This window comes from Cyrtonyx montezumae, unplaced genomic scaffold (genome assembly GCF_038088225.1).
Source record: "Cyrtonyx montezumae isolate F1298 unplaced genomic scaffold, pur_monq_1.0 scaffold_4, whole genome shotgun sequence".
In the NCBI taxonomy this organism is placed as follows: domain Eukaryota; kingdom Metazoa; phylum Chordata; class Aves; order Galliformes; family Odontophoridae; genus Cyrtonyx; species Cyrtonyx montezumae.
Genome location: NW_027072045.1, coordinates 7,528,606 through 7,545,682, shown reverse-complemented (window position 1 = coordinate 7,545,682; position 17,077 = coordinate 7,528,606). Strand labels below are relative to the sequence as shown.

The 17,077-nt window shown below is 41.4% G+C and overlaps 1 protein-coding gene across 1 annotated transcript in view; it reads left to right on the top strand.

The window, feature by feature from the left end:
- NHLRC2 (NHL repeat containing 2) overlaps positions 1-17,077 on the top strand; it is a 35,576-nt gene that overhangs the window by 7,399 nt on the left and 11,100 nt on the right. The window contains exons 3-5 of the mRNA XM_065746031.1: positions 2,368-2,823; positions 4,064-4,185; positions 5,216-5,345. Coding sequence (XP_065602103.1) covers positions 2,368-2,823; positions 4,064-4,185; positions 5,216-5,345 — 708 coding nt within the window. The remainder of the gene's footprint in view (positions 1-2,367; positions 2,824-4,063; positions 4,186-5,215; positions 5,346-17,077) is intronic.

The window sequence follows — 17,077 nt, the reverse complement described above, 5'->3', positions numbered from 1 at the left end:
CTTCCTACCAGGTGCTCAGTCACTGCTTCAAGCCATGATTTACCATTTTCACTACATAGGGTTAACATCTGAAGATTTTAGATCAACAGAGTGGGATTAAAATTATTGTAGTGCAGCTTTCTACAACCTCATGGTTGTTACTGTCATTATCTTTCTGGCTTTAGTAACAAAAGATCTTCAGTGTCTCATTTTTTTATGATGGCTGTGAGCAACAGATTCTAGAAATGGAATGTTCTGAAATTTAATCAGATGTCATGGTTCAGGCAGTCTCATTTATTTTACTCACATCTCTGAATTGTAAAATAAAAATAACCCCAAACCCAAATAATCCCAGATTTGACAAGTTACTTTGACTATAGCAGCATGTTGTTTATGGCTGAGTATTCGTTAAGCAAAAAATGAAACAAAATATGTTGCTGATGTCATGTATGTTGCTCATTTAATTTCTTACAGGTTAGGCTAGTAAAACATAGTTTAAAGCACTGACAAAGGATCCAGAGTTGTTTGTTAGGATATTTGAGGGGTTTTGTTCCCAGGAAGTACTGAAAAGTGATTTTGCTGAAGCAGTGCTCTTCATTCTTTTTCTGTTAAGTAGGTGGGAGGGAGGTGGAAAATTTGGAACTTCTGATGAAATTGTTTACATGAGGTGGAAGTATATTTATTTTTTGTCATGCAGATGAATTCTTAGCTGTAGATTTTCTGTTTGAGTTTCATTGAAGTGAGAAAATAAACAAGCAGTCAAGTTGTATGCTTTTTGATCAATTTGATGGCTGATACTGTCTATCCTGTATATACAACCTGATTTATATTACTTTGTGCTTATCCAGCACCTTCATAGAATCACAGAATGGCTTGAGTTGGAGGGGACCCCAGGGATCATCCAGTTCCAACCCCTCTGTCACCAACCTCCAGATCTGGTACTGGACCAAGTTACCCGGGGTCCATCCAGCCTGGTCTTGAGCACCTCCAGGGACAGAGCATCCACAGCCTCTGTGGGCAGTCTGTTCCAGCACCTCACCACTCTCTGTAAAGAACTTCCCCCTGACATCCAATCTAAACCTTCCCTCCTTGAGCTTAAAGCCGTTCTCCCTTGTCCTATCACTGTTTGCCCTTGTAAAAAGTTGTAATCCCCTTTTAAATACTGGAAGGCTGCAATGAGGTCTCCTCACAGCCTTCTCCAGGCTGGACAAGCCCAGCACCCTCAGCCTGTCATCACAGGAGAGATGCTCCAGCCCTCGGATAGACCCTCTCCAACAGCTTCAAATCTTTCCTGTTTTGGAGGCCCCAGACCTGGATGCAGTACTCCAGATGGGGGATCATGAGGGCAGAGTAGAGGGACAGTCACCTCCCTGACTCTGCTGGCCTCCCCTCTTCTGATGGAACCCAGGCTACCATAGAATCATAGAATGGCCTGGGTTGAAAATGACCTCACAGATTGAGTTTCAACCCCTGTGCCATGGGCAGGGTCTCCCAATCACTAGACCAGGCTGCCCAGAGCCACACTCAGCCTTGCCTTGAATGTCTTCAGGGATAGAGCATCTGTCTCTGGGCAGCCTGTTCCAGTGCATCACCGCCCTTTGAGTGAAAAACTTCCTCCTAATATCCAACCGAAATCTCCTGTCTTCATTTAAAACCATTCCCCCTTGTCCTATCACTATCAACCAGTGTAAACATTCATTCTCCTCCTGTTTATACGCTCCCTTCAAGTATTGGAAGGCCACAATGAGGTTTCCCTGGAGCCTTCTTTTCTCCAAGCTAAACAAGCCCAGTTCCTTCAACCTTTCCTCTTAGGAGAAGTGCTCCGGCCCTCTGATCATTTTAGTGACCCTCCTCTGGACCCAATCCAAGAGCTCTGGGTCTTTCTTGTGCTGGGGGCCCCAGACCTGGATGCAGTACTCCAGATGGAGCCTCACAAGAGCTGAGTAGAGATTGATGATCACCTATCTCTCCCTCCTGGCCACCCCTTTTTTATAGCAGCCCGGGGTATAGTTGGCACTCAGGGCTACAGGCATGCACTGCTGACTCATGTCCAGCTTCTTGTCCACCAGGAATACCATTGGCCTTCCAAGCTGCAGTAGAAAAGTATTCTTTTCTGTGAACACTCTGGTTGTGTTGAGGAATCAGAAGTCAAAGAGTTATGGTGTATACTTGAGAAAACAAAGTATCAGTTGAACTGCTACAGCGTTTCTGCCTTAATACTCAGATGTTCAGGAATTAAGAACTATTTATGACATATCATGCTTTTATTTGTTCAACCCTCTTCATTCCAAAATGCACTTAATTACACTGGACTATAGCTGCTTCATTTTTACTTTTGTAATTGACATACAAATATATTTAAATGGAATAATTCACTTTTCCTTTCAGATGGTCTTGTTATTATTGGTGTCCATTCAGCGAAGTTTCCAAACGAAAAAGTTCTGGATAACATTAAGAGCGCAGTTTTGAGGTATGATATTGTCCACCCTGTAGTAAATGATGCAGATGCAACGTTGTGGCGTGAGCTAGAGGTGTCCTGCTGGCCAACTCTGGTCATTCTTGGACCTCGTGGAAACATGCTGTTCTCACTTGTTGGAGAAGGGCACAAAGAGAAGTTGTTTTTATTTACTTCAGTAACACTAAAATTCTACAAGGACAAAGGACAAATTAAAGACAACAGTATTGGAATAAAGCTGTACAAAGACTCCCTCCCACCTTCCCCCCTGCTGTTTCCTGGCAAAGTGACAGTGGATAAATCAGGAGAAAGGCTGGTGATAGCAGACACTGGACATCACAGGATTTTGGTTACTCAGAAAAATGGTCAAATTCTACATGCTATTGGAGGTAAGGTTGTATGAATTTTGCTATGGATATTTTAGTTTAGAGGTGGACTGTATTCTGTGGTGCTACTGGGACCTGGTAATTCAAAAGCATTGCCAGAATTTTGTTTCTCAGAAAATCACTTCTGCTGGATGTGGGAGGGTTATAGCATAGTACTGTCAATGGGAAACTCATGCATCTAGTTGATCTGTCTCTAATTCTTTTTCTTTGTTTCATTAACCAAGTTCTGTATTTTTATGTGACAGCCAATATGAATTACAAAAAATACAGTTTTTCTTTCTTCCAAAAGAGCTTCATATGCATTTAAATTTAAGTGATGTATATCCACATCTAGCAGCAAGATAGGGAAAAGAGATAAGAATGCTTTCCTTTCCAAGGGGAAATGTCTGTTATGTCTGAATTGTATTCTGACAGTCGTAAAAGATTGTGTATTTTAGTGACTCAGTTAGATGATTCTGTGGGCAGAAAATAATGTAATGAAGTTGATAATACAATAGTAACTGTGGGCATGCACAAAGGTTGAAATTGCTATATTTGGGTCATGTTACGCATGTAAATTGTGTATCTAAATGTCTTCTGCTGACACATAGTGCTGAAGCAATTTAAATGTTACTCTGTCTAAAATACCATGCTTACACTGATACTGTTTTCTTGAGGTCACATTTCTCTCTATTTCTTCATTGTGCTGTGCAGAAGGCTGTCACTCCACCACTCTCACTGTTCTTCCATGTAATTAGTTGCATGTCATCTTCGTGCTGACTTTTTATTAGTAATGAGTAAGTGGTGCTAATCAAATACTACTTTCATTGTATTTCCGATGAAATTGAAACCGTTGAAATGGAATTGAGTTTGGAGTCTAAAATCATTGCTGCTGACTTGCTTTGATGTAATTAGGAGTAAAAGAAAAAAAGATTTAGAGTGTTGTCTTCCACAATTAGTATTGTCTCTTAACAAAATGGAACAGGAGAGATGTAGACCCCTACTAAGACTTTTCTCTCAAAGATAATCTTAAAGTTGCAGAGAACTTGTGGAGAATGAGTTCAAAACTTAGTATTTGGCTATAGCAATTAAACATCACAGTGACTAAGATGAGGCAACACAAAATGTAGGTAAGGTAAACTCTACAAGGCATTGTGAAAGCATCTTTTAGAAAATGTGATTCTCTTACAGGTTTAAATAGGCTGTTTATTTGGGGGTTTCTTTTTGTAAAATGAATTTTGACTTTGCATCGATTCATTTATAGGTCCAAATAGTGGACGAAGAGATGGAAGATTTTCAGAAGCAGCTTTCAACTCACCACAAGGAGTTGCTATAAAAAATAATGTTATTTACGTGGCTGATACAGAAAATCATCTAATTAGAAAGGTAATTTTTCCATAAGCGAATTTAATCTCTTGTGCCTAGCCCTGCTTACTTAAAAATTTATACCAAGTGACCTCTACAAATGCTGTCAACATCAAGGAAGGAATTTGGCCTGATATCTTCCTAAAAATGCTTTTGTATGGTGTTTTTTTAAAGGGCAGCATGTATCTTTTGTTCTTCCTTTCAAATGAAGTTATGTGCTGCTTCTAGTGACTCTTACTTTCCTGTTACAAGAAATATCTATTCTTAGTGTTGGAAGCAGAAATTGTTTTTGTTTCACTTCCAGTTGTGGCAGATTCTTATCTGAAGGTATTGTATTCTTATGGTTTGGTGGATATCTAAGTGTTAGTGTCTATAAAGTAGAGGTACCTGCTTTAATCCACAGCAGGTTTTCTTCTGTTAAATACTTGCAAGTTTTTAGCACATAGGAATGTTGCTATTAACATTTAATTGGAATTGCTGAAGCAGTATTGTATTACTTTGTTATTAAAAGAGAGTTATTAGAAGCCACTTAGAGTGTAAACAAAGGAAAGATAAATAGATTTAGGTTGCAGAAATAAAAATATTTTTTTCCTCCACGACATGAAATGAATTGCAAAAATAATTTGCTTCGTGTAGATTATTTTATCTAATGACAAGAAATAATTTTACAGTATCTGAGATTTCATAGCATATTCCTTTAGCAGTTTAAAATATCCATGTCCATTGTCCATCTGAAATACCTCTAGAAAATTTTAATGCTTTCTTCTAAAACTGGTGTCCAAATGAGTGTTAGTTTTTGGTGCATCTGGAAGTGAATTGCTGTCAGTTGTTTTTCCTGCTGCCTTACCCTCCTACCACAAGCAGAAAGCATTATGGTAATATTAACAATTTTCCTTCATAGGTCTGAAGGAAATAGCTGAAATTTATTAGGGTTTGAGATTCTGCAAAGGTACTTAGTTTTTTACATAGCTATCTCAGATTATCTGTATTACCTCTCTACTGACTATGGTTGCTGTTGTATATGTAGTGTATATAATTTTCCTTCTTACAGATTGACCTGGAATTAGAGATCGTGAGCACTGTAGCAGGCATTGGGATACAAGGTGTTGACAAAGAAGGTGGAGCAAAAGGAGAGGAGCAGCCCATCAGCTCTCCATGGGATGTGGCCTTTGGAAATTCAGGTGCAGTTTCAGTTGAGCTTTTAACAAAATCTCACATTCGTGAGTGTTTGCTGTATGTTTTCCTGTTATGGTAGTAACCTGAAACATGAAAGAGTAAGATGTACTTTACAGTCTGGTCTAAAAACTGGTGGCTTCATTTGCACAAGTACTGCTATTGTCAGCTGAGACTTTTTCTGATGTGAATCCTGAAAAGCTATGAACTGTTAACTGACATGAGGAACAACTCTTTTGAAGAAAGTTGCATCAAAAAGCTTGGTCAAAATACAGAAGGAAATGGTGATTGTCTTTGGTAGGCCAGTGCTGCATGCCAGGATGACTGAAGAAGCAGCTGCATTTTACGGGAAGTGGGCATTGTCTGAAGTTCCTTTCCTTGACCGTACAGACATCTTGCCACATGTAAATATTTGAGTTTAGGAAATAAATTTTATCTTGTGACTTCTACTTATTCCTGTTTAGATGACATGAAATTGTTAGACTGTTAGATCATGGTAGATTCAAACAGATAGAGGAAGAACACCTCAGGAAACACCTTCCAAGCATCAGGGGATAATGATGAAGTCTTTGCAAGGTAGTATGCAAAAATCATCTTCTGAGGATTTAAGTGGTTTTCTTTCCTGATCATCTGAACACACTCCTGAGCCTGACATCACTTAAGTGCCATGCTTTAAAATGTTATTAACTGGGAGTTAGTGTTCTCCTTTCTTATATTTCCATTTCAGTATGATTTAGTGCTTGCAAATGCAAGTTTCTTAATGAGAGAGAAATGATCTCCTTAGGCATAAAACCTCTGCATCATGGAGGAAAAACCACATTTAGTTTAAGGGTAGTTAATGAATGCTGATTGTACAGTATTCTTAGGGTACAAGTACACTGTGATGATATACAGTGTACTGCCAACAGCTTTATTACTAAAGTAAGCCATAGGCATCAATTTTACATTTAACACTGTCAGTGACCCTTACAAATTAAGGGTCCTACAGAATCTTACTTAAGAAAAGCTGAAAGAGGATCTCACCAGGTTTGGATTGCTGTTAATAATTTTTTTGTGATCCTATAGACAGTTTTGTCTGGATGGTACAGTTTTCATTTTATCTTGAACGCAGAACCCTATTGCCATGGGATTTTGTTGCAGAGCTGTTTAGGTCAGAAGTGGGAGAGAATACTAACTCAAAAAGTACTGCTCCAGTGCATCCGAAACTTAATCCTGTCAACAGAACTGTTCAAAATATACATTAATTACACTTTGCCATTTTCATGATGCTTTTTTTCCTGCATCTACCAGTAGCTGAGTAGCTGTTGATACTTTTATTTTTGAGAGCCCTGATTGTTAAATGAAATGTTAAATGATATGATTGTTATCAACATGAACACAGTAATCACTGAATTAGTCACCTGTAAAGGATTAGTCATCTGCACTGTTTAACATTGCTGAATTTTTATCTGCGTTTATATCAAAATTAGATTTTCTAAATGCACTGTTTTCAGACCAGTGTAGGATTTTTTTTATATTCAGTCACATTCTACCAGTCAGTTGGCTGCTGAGATCTCTAAAAAAAGATAATAAAACTTGAAGAGGAGAATTAAAGAATAAATTGAAGAGGAGATGAAGTTGATTTAATCTTCTTTGAGAGCATAATAGGATAGATAGGTAAAACGGACTGCTTTTAGGGTTTTTTAAGAGTTTTGATACGGTTTTGTGTAAGGTGAGGTAGGGAAAATGTAAAGATTGTAACATCTACATAAATCTCTTCAGCAAACTGTAACTAGAGGGAGTTGTGGAAACATGAGGTTATACTGAGTAGAACGTTAATCAACTGAGTCGTGATCAACTGCTTTGGAGTCGGCACAGCCGGAGCTGCAGTGGCTGATTGAGGTACAGGGTGGGTTTTCGGGAGGTTCCAGTCTCTCGGGAACCGAGTGAGAGCAGCTAGTCCCAACGGCTGTTCTCGCGAGAGGTTAACGAAGCGTTAACGAGGCGCAGGTGTTAATGAGGTAGGTGTTAACGAGGCATAGGCGTTGCCAGGGTTTCAGCGCCCTCACCCACACTCCTCAGCTGATTAGGGCTGAAGGGGTATATCCCTGAAGGGCTCAGGGAGGGCCGCGAAGTATCACATTACAATTCATATCTATATATATATTATTATAAACCATTATTTATTTATTTACTCTCAATTTTTTTTTTTCGCTTCTTTGTTTTTATTTTTTTTTCTGTCATGGTCTCTACAAGACAGAGGGCTTGCCTTAAGAAGGCTGTGGCGACCCAGACAGAAGGTCTGCCTAGAAGTGTGGCTACACAGGTCTCTGGTTGCAAGGAGTGTCAGAGCCTGCTACTACTAGATGAGGGTGCTAAGCAGTTCTCCTGTGCAAGGTGTGAGCAGGTGGAAGATCTGCTTAACATGGTGGTTGAATTGAAGGAGGAGGTTGAGAGACTGAGGGCCATCAGGGACTGTGAGAGGGAGATTGACTGGTGGAGTAACTCCCTAGAGTGCCAGAGAGAAAGGTACCAGGGAGATCCCCCACAGTTTCTGGTGGACTCCCTGACCTGTCCCCGTAGGGCAGAAGGGGGATATCTGAGGGATGGGGAGGGCTGGCAGAGAGTCCCTACTCGGTGCCGTGGGCGATCTCCCCCTCTGCCTCCCCAGTGCCCCCAGATACCCCTAAGCAATAGGTTTGCAGCTTTGGAAGTTGAAGAGGTGATAAGGGGTGAAGTGCAGGAAGATTCCCGCAGGAGGTCACCAATGGCAAGGCAGTCACCTCCGTGCATTGAGACTGCTGCTACTAAGAAAGAAAGGAAGGCGATCGTAGTGGGTGGCTCCCTTCTAAAGGGAACTGAGGGCCCCATTTGCAGACCAGACCCAAACCGCAGGGAAGTGTGCTGTCTCCCTGGGGCTCGAATCAGGGACATTACTAGAAGACTCCCGGACTTGATTCGCCCCACCGACTACTACCCATTACTAGTAGTTCAGGCAGACTGCAATGAAATATCTCAGAGAAGTCTGCGAACTATGAAAAGAGATTTCAGGGGATTAGGGCGATTAGTTCAAGGGGTGGGAGCACAAGTGGTGTTTGCTTCCATACCTTCTGGGGCGGTGAAGGACACAGAATGGGCTAGGAAAACACAAGTGATGAATAACTGGCTGAGAGGTTGGTGTAGAGATAGACACTTTGGGTTTTTTGACCATGGGACAGTTTACTCGGCTCCTGGCCTGTTATCTGTTGATGGGACACACCTATCCCGAAGGGGGAAACGAATCCTAGCACAGGAGCTAGCTGGACTCATTGAGAGAGCTTTAAACTAGCTGTGACGGGGGAAGGGGATAAAACAGGGCTCTCCAGTAAAGCGCCTAAGGAGGCTGTGCTGGAAAAAGGGGTGAGGCAGATATCTCAGCTGAAGTGCATCTATACCAATGCACGCAGCATGGGCAATAAACAAGAAGAGCTTGAAGCCATTGTGAGGCAGGCTAACTATGACCTTGTAGCTATTACAGAAACATGGTGGGACCTCTCCCATGACTGGAATACTGGGATTGATGGCTACAAGCTCTTCAGAAGGGATAGACAGGGAAGAAAGGGTGGTGGCATAGCTCTCTATATCAAAGAGTGTTTTGATGTTGAAGAACTAGTGGTTGCAAATGACAAAGTAGAGTGTCTATGGATTAGGATCAGGGGGATAGTCCTTAGGAGTGACATCGTGGTGGGGGTCTGTTACAGACCACCTAGTCAGGATGAAGAAATAGATGAGATGTTCTATAAACAACTCGTAGACGTTGCACGATGGCCAGCACTCGTTCTCATGGGGGACTTCAACTTCCCTGATATATGCTGGAAATACAATACTGCGCAGAGGAAGCAGTCCTTGAGATTTCTAGAATGTGTGGATGATTGCTTCCTGACTCAGCTGGTGCAAGAGCCTACCAGGGGAGATGCCTTGCTTGACCTACTTTTCACTAACAGGGAAGGACTAGTAGGGGATGTGAAGGTTGGAGATTGTCTTGGCCAGAGTGACCATGAAATGGTGGAGTTTGCTATTCTGGGTGCCGTCAAGAGGGTGACTAGCAAAACTATTACCTTGGACTTCCAGAGGGCAGACTTTGACCTGTTCAGGACACTTGTTGCAAGGGTCCCTTGGGACTTGCTCCTGAAGGGTAAAGGGGTCCAGGAAGCCTGGATGCTCTTCAAGATGGAAATCTTAAAGGCACAGGAGCAGGCAGTCCCGGAGTCCTGTAAGTCAAGCCGGAGGAGCAAAAGACCAGTGTGGATGAACCGGGATCTTTTGTTGAGACTCCGAGAGAAAAGGAGAGTCTATGTCCTCTGGAAGATGGGTCAGGCTACTTGGGGTGACTACAGAGAACTGGCCAAGATCTGCAGGCAGAAAATTAGAAATGCTAAAGCCCAGCTTGAAATTAGGCTGGCTACTGCTGTAAAGGAGAACAGGAAACCCTTTTACAAATATATTAACAGCAGGAGAAAAACTAAGGAAAATTTCCCTCCTTTACTCAACGAGGCAGGCAATATAACCACAGATGATAAGGAAAAGGCTGAGGTTCTCAATGCCTTCTTCACATCTGTCTTTAATAAACAGGACAGTTATCCAAATGGTACTTGCCCTGACCTGGAAGTCTGGGACGGGGTGCATAATGCACCCCCTGTGATTCAAGCAGAGACGGTCAGAGATCTTCTCCTCCATCTGAACTCCCATAAGTCCATGGGGCCAGATGGGATCCACCCAAGGGTGCTGAGGGAGCTAGCAGAGGTGATTGCCGAGCCACTTTCTGCCATCTATCAGCATTCCTGGTTATCTGGAGAGGTCCCACAAGATTGGAGACTTGCCGATGTGACTCCCATCTTCAAGAAAGGCCGTAAGGAAGACCCGGGGAACTACAGGCCTGTCAGCCTGACCTCGGTATCAGGGAAAGTTATGGAACAGATGTTATTGAGGGAGATCACACGACACGTGCATGGCAATAAAGGGATCAGACCCAGCCAGCACGGGTTCACCAGGGGCAGGTCGTGCTTGTCCAACCTCATCTCCTTCTATGACTGGGTGACCAGACAGGTAGATGAGGGAAAGGCTGTTGATGTAGTCTACCTGGACTTCAGCAAGGCCTTTGACACGGTCTCCCACAGTATTCTCCTAAGGAAACTGGCAGCCCGTGGTGTGGACAGGTTCACTCTTCTCTGGGTGGAGAACTGGCTGGAGGGCCGTGCCCAGAGGGTAGTGGTTAATGGAGTTAAGTCCAGCTGGCGTCCTGTTACGAGTGGTGTCCCCCAAGGGTCAGTTTTGGGGCCCATCTTGTTTAATATCTTTATTGATGACCTAGACGAGGGAATTGAGTGTACCCTCAGTAAGTTTGCAGATGACACAAAGCTGGGAGGATGTGTCAAACTGCCTGAGGGTAGGGAGGCCCTTCAGAGGGATTTGGATAGGCTGAACAGCTGGGCTGAGTAAAATAGGATGAGGTTCAATAAGACCAAGTGCCGGGTCCTGCACTTTGGCCACAATAACCCCATGCAATGCTATAGGCTTGGGGCAGAATGGCTTGAAGAATGTAGAGAGGAAAAGGACCTGGGGGTGTTGGTTGATGCTCGGCTCAACATGAGCCGGCAGTGTGCCCAGGTGGCTAAGAAGGCCAACAGCATCCTGGCCTGTATTAGAAATAGTGTAGCCAGCAGGAGCAGGGAGGTGATCATCCCCCTGTACTCAGCTCTGGTACGGCCGCACCTCGAGTACTGTGTTCAGTTTTGGGCCCCTCACTACAAGAAGGACATTGAGGCCCTGGAGCGTGTTCAGAGAAGGGCAACAAAACTGGTGAGGGGCCTGGAGCACAAGTCTTATGAGGAGCGGCTGAGGGAGCTGGGATTGTTTAGTCTGGAGAAGAGGAGGCTAAGAGGAGACCTTATTGCACTCTACCACTTCCTGAAGGGGGGTTGTGGTGAGGAGGGGGTAGGCCTCTTCTCCCTGATAAGTAATGACAGGACGAGAGGGAATGGCCACAAGTTGCGCCAGGGAAGATTTAGATTAGACCTCAGGAAGCATTTCTTTTCTGAAAGAGTGGTCAGGCACTGGAATGGCCTGCCTAGGGAGGTGGTTGAGGCACCATCCCTAGCGCTGTTCAAGAAGCGTTTAGATGAGGTGCTAAAGGACTTAATTTAGTAGTTGGGTAGAGATAGTGATAGGAGGATGGTTGGACTAGATGATCTTATAGGTCCTTTCCAACCTTATGAACTTATGTTAACAGAAACGTGTCCCTTAGCCCAGTGTCATCCAGGTGCAGAAGGCAGACAGTATGTTAATGGAAGCACAATTTGAAGATGGCTTTGATACAGCAAATCTGCCTTGGAATGCTTTGTTATTATTTAGTAGGACAAAACACCACGTACTGCCATATGAAAGGAATGATCAAATTATAGATAACCACAGTATGAGAGCAGTCTTGTTTTCCAGGTCCTCCAGTGGGCAGACCAAAACTTGCCATGAAAAAATAGGTAGAGTTGGTACAGTCCTCTACCTAACAGGACTGTGGAGTTGTCACTGAAGCCTCTTTAAGTCAGTGTTACAGAGGATTTGCTCTCTGTTCTCCTTGGAGTGTGTGGTTGTCATTTACATGAACAGCCCTCATAAAGTGGTATAAAACAAAAGTGAGGACTCCTTTGCACCATCCCAGGCTGCAGTACTCCCGCTCTGCTTGCTCTAAGGTTGCTTCCTCCTATGATCCTTGGGTTGAACATGTCCTGCAGACAGCTGCCTCAGATCCTTTCCCTCCTGCTTCTGCAAGAGTCTCTTAAAACAGCCCTATATGTCAGAGCAGCAGCCTCAGGCTGCTCTTCTCCATGCAACCTTATCGAAAGGTATTTCTGATACCTTATATTATGGTGTCACGTTCATTTAATTGGATTTGTGAAATGAAGTTCAAAACGTGTAGTTGGTGTTGAACTCTGTGCAGTGATCTGTGTGTTTTAGGTTTTAGGGAGTCTTTCCAGGGGGTTTAGCTTACTTGACTAAAATGAAATTTGTCAAAATTTCATCGCAGCAGTGATGAGCAGCTTGTAGAAGTGCTTGCTTATTCTTGGTGCGTGTGCAGTGTTTTTGGGAGTGCCACAGAAATTTGAAGATAACAATGTTTTCCTGGGACCAAAATTGCAAATAAGTCACCATTCCCAAGGAAACTGGAAGAATCAGAGGAGTTTTGAACAAGTGAATGGGTGACACTCGCTGGAACACTGTCTTAAGATGAAGCACAGAAACAGCCAGATTGTGCACAAGGAGGCAGAACTGTTTGTTGTTGTTCTTGCACATTTGCCTTATGGCATAGATACAGTCATGAGCTGCAGTGAGGTTTTTTGTTTGGGTTTCTTTTTTTCCTTACGTTTGTTAACACTAAAAAAGCTCATTAGGTAGGGTTTGTCAGTGTTGTACTGTTAATGCAAGGTGCCTGAACCTGGTAGGATATACTCTTAAGGTCCATTAAGATGGGATAGGATGCATTTGTTATTTGGTAAACCCATATGAAACAATCAGTTTCCTAAATGACTTCTGTTTGCATCTGCAAAGTGGTGCCCATTTCTCTACTGTAACTGCAAGCTGTGGGAGTTTATGCATGTTTGAAAAACTTAGGGTTCATTATTCCAAATTTTATCATTTTAATTCTGACTTTCACCAGAACTGGAATGGCTTATGGGAAATAGATTCATGCTTCTGTATTTTCCATAGATCTGTGTAATTTAAACTGTACAAGAAGCACTTTTTTCAGAATGCAGATTTATGGATATTGCAGTTTTTAAATGCTTCTGTGAGTTTCCTTCCAATGCCCAAAGCCATGCTAATCAAAACATCAGAGGAGGAGAAAAAAAAGATGAAAGCTGTATTAAACAGCTTGTTCTGACCTTTTTCAGTGTCAGAGGGAAAGGATACATCTTGAGAGATTAATTTTTTCCCTGTATCAATTGTATCTCTTCAAAGATTAATCCTCCTACATAAGGTTTAGAGTAAGTATTGATCAATTAAAAGACTGCATTGTTTGCTTCATCGTTTTTAATGTATTATTTGTTGTGAACTTAAGTTCAGTTTATGATCTAAACAAAAGGTGCCATGCACAGAACCAAGAAAAGCCCTCAGTTAATCCTCCAGGGCTGTGTTCAGAAGTCATTATCACTTTGTGGCAGTAGGCACAAGGGTGTGAAGTAAATACAAAGCTTAGTTGTAACATTTCAGTTGTCTCATGGATTCCAGATGACATGAAGCCCACTGAAGTCCTCAAATCTGTTGCTGACATCTGTTGTGACAATAGAGGAAATGGTTTCAGTGAATTACATTTTTTTGTGTTAATTCGCCTCCAAGTATACTTCAGAGTCAGACTTCTTAATTCCATGTGCAGTTCAGTACTGAGGTATCTGATCATTTCTGGAAATCTGTGTTCATAAGGATAAAGTTCTCATTTAATCAGACAAGAGAAACCGAAGACCTGAAAAGGTATGATACCATCTTTATGAAAACTGGATGTATCCCCATTGGTAGACAGTTTTATGTGATTAGAATTTGCTTTGTATTTATTCTAAAGGTAAAAATACATAGAAGTTAATGAAGGCACAGATAAGTTCATCTTCACAGCACATGCTACTGTTGTACTTTCTACCATCCTGATAATAGTTCCATGAGATAACAAGCTTCTGTTTCTCATTTTTATACAGATGCTGAAACTTGAGGCAAGGAGGTTAAATGAGTGAAATACCTCTTAACAGAAAGCTGATAAAAATGTCTCTCTAAGGGAGGGGAGTTAAGACGAACATTGTGCTGAGATTCAGATAGACAGTATTCTTCCTTAACATCTTTAATTGAGGCTACTGAGCTTCTGTTTTGGTTGAATGAACTCCATGAATTAAATTCTGTTGTCAAAAGCGGTGCTGAAATTTGCATTGACATTAATATATGTAGGAAATACACAATGCAGGGGAAGGGCCAGCAGCTTAAAAATACAATATTAAATTACTGTGTGCTTTTTCAGCTTTCTCTGTTGTCCTCTTCTATTTTTATTCATTCAGTGTTGAAAGCAAGTGATGCTTAAATGCACAGTTGATCTGAGTGTGAAATGTTCTTGATAGCTGCATTCTTGCCGGGAGGAACAGGACAAGGACCTGTGCTTGGTGACATAACTGTGTGTTTCACATTCCAAAGTCCAGTCTGAAGTTGCATGATTGAATCCTATTTATAGATCCTCCCAAGCAGCGTTGACCATACTTTCAGTGAACTTACTGGGAACTTTTAAGGCAATGTAGGTTTTACATAGATAATATTTAAGTGAAAGTACTGAACCTTATAATAGTGGTAGAGTCTTTATAACCCTTACAAGGCAAAAGTATGTGCAGTTTTTTTCTTGTTTTTCCACTAGGTGATTATTTAGTACAACTACATTCCCAAGGAAATACTCTTTTTTTTTTTTTCTGAATTACTCCTAGCAATCCTCCCCTAATTTTACAAACAAAAATAAAATAAAGCAATAATCACTTCAGCTATAAGTGATTACTACTATGTAGTGAACTGTGTCTGAACTATACCTTGGAAGCATGCTTTTTCTGTATATCAATTTTCCTTTCCCTTCTAGTTTGGTCTCATTCTGGCATTGAGGCTTTAGCCTTCATTGTCTTGTGAAAGGAGTTTTCCTTGATTGTAGAGGAAAATTATAGGGTTCCTTCATGAGATCATTAGGCTTTAATGAGGAATCGTCTTTCTTGACAACTCAAAATGTGAATTGCTCTAAATGTATGTTGCATATATGATATGACTGCATGACGAATCAGTGTAGACTTAGTCGAAATGCATAAGGCCTTCTCATCTCTTCAGGCATTTCCAATGCAAAGTACAAGCTCAGAGATACCATCTTCTGCTCCATAAACATGAATGGCACAGAAAGTCACGTTAGTAACATCGTTGACGTGAGACAGCTTTGTCTGTCTTCTCAAACTAAATCAATCTGTAAATAGTCATTAAGTGTTTAAAGAGTTTATGGTATTGCTGAATAGTAATACCAGTAGACTTTAATATTTTACATATTCGCTGTAGATTTAGGTCAAGAAAAAAGATATTGACGTAAATATAAACCTGTCTTTGATAGGAACATAACATGAGAGTGGTGACTTTATTTCCAGCAGGAATCCTATACTATTTAGTTTGACGGACTCATTTTCTATAAAGAATTCCCTAAATCTTGACAAAATGGATGATGATGATTATCTGTAGCAGAAAAAACATTTGGATTAGCAGTTGCCATCTTAACAGATGTCAAACTCAGTAACATCTTGAATTCCATGTCTTTCCAGTGCCCTCCACATAAAGTACGATATCTGTACCTGCAGTGATGGTTTCTTGCACAGTTTCTTTATTCCACAGTGTGTAAATCTTGTTTGTGAATTAGAAAAACATGAAAACTGCTCATCAGATTCCTGAGCACTTCTAGGTATTGGATACTGTTTCTGATATTAAGTTCCAGATGAAGATCTGCTGAAAATAAAAATACCTGAGAAATCTCACAGTGACTGTGCTGAGAGCATCGTTGGGTCTGGATGAGTGGCTTCTGAGCTCACCTGATTTGATGCTGAAAGCACTTTCCAGTATGGGGAGTTTGTAGAGAGGGAGTGCAGTACTGACCTAGGCTCAAGTGTATGTGGTTGTTCTCCCTAAACAAGAGTGAATAAAACATGGTACTAGTCTTATCCTATTTGTAGTTACATTATTGTATCCCATCAGTACATAATCTAAATCAGTACTTTGGTGTTAAAAAAATACCATCAGATCATAGCTGTTACTTTTAGTTCTCTTTTATCTCTCAGAGTTCAACACCCCCTTGCTATTCATGTCCATGGATTTCCCTTGATTAGAGGTTAGGAGTAGCTTACTAAGGAGGAAAATCCTGAATGCATTTTGTTTCATAAAGAATGATGCTGGTTGCGTGACGCAGAAGTATGTGATAGAGAACTGGATAGCACAGGTAAAGAAGAAACTCATTTTTACTCCTCCAGAAAGGATGATGTGTATGTGTAACAGTCCAGTTTAGAGTGCTAAAGCGTTTGTTTTTGCAATTTGCTGTCTCTGTCTCACTGAAGAAAGAACCGTGATTCTCTAGGCATTATGTTAGTCAGATTTGGATTGAGTTTGCTAAACTTCCACTGACTCAAGTGAGGACAGGATTTATATTCATGTGCATACTTATGCAGCTTATGTGTCTATAAGAGGAGGGGCTATTGATCGGCCCTTTTTGCCTCTAGTGGTTTTGCACAAGATGAGGATACCAGCAATCTTCTTTGTTACTGTCACATTTTTTAAAGATAAAGTCATAGACACAAATAATATATTCAAACTTCCATCTATTTAGAAAATGTCAAGTGTTGCTGGGTGGGAGATGTGGCTTTGATTTCCAGACTTAATTCCCAGGCTGGAAGTAAGCACGAGGTCCCTGGACGGGCAACTGGAAGTGTGCAGTAGGCCTGGGAATGGAATCTCTTCAAGTAGATGTTGCCTGCTAGAAAAGATGGTCCGTTGAGTGTGTTCAGATCAGTGTCTTAAAAAGGTCAGCAGTATTCCTATTTAAACTAATTTCCTAACTATTTAAAATTGAGTGTGTGTATGAACAGGATTAGGAGTCCTTAAAACACAGATATATAGCAAGGCAGACTCAGGAACTTAAAAAGCACTGAAATATTACATACCACATCACAGAAATGCATTCAGAGCTCTAGTT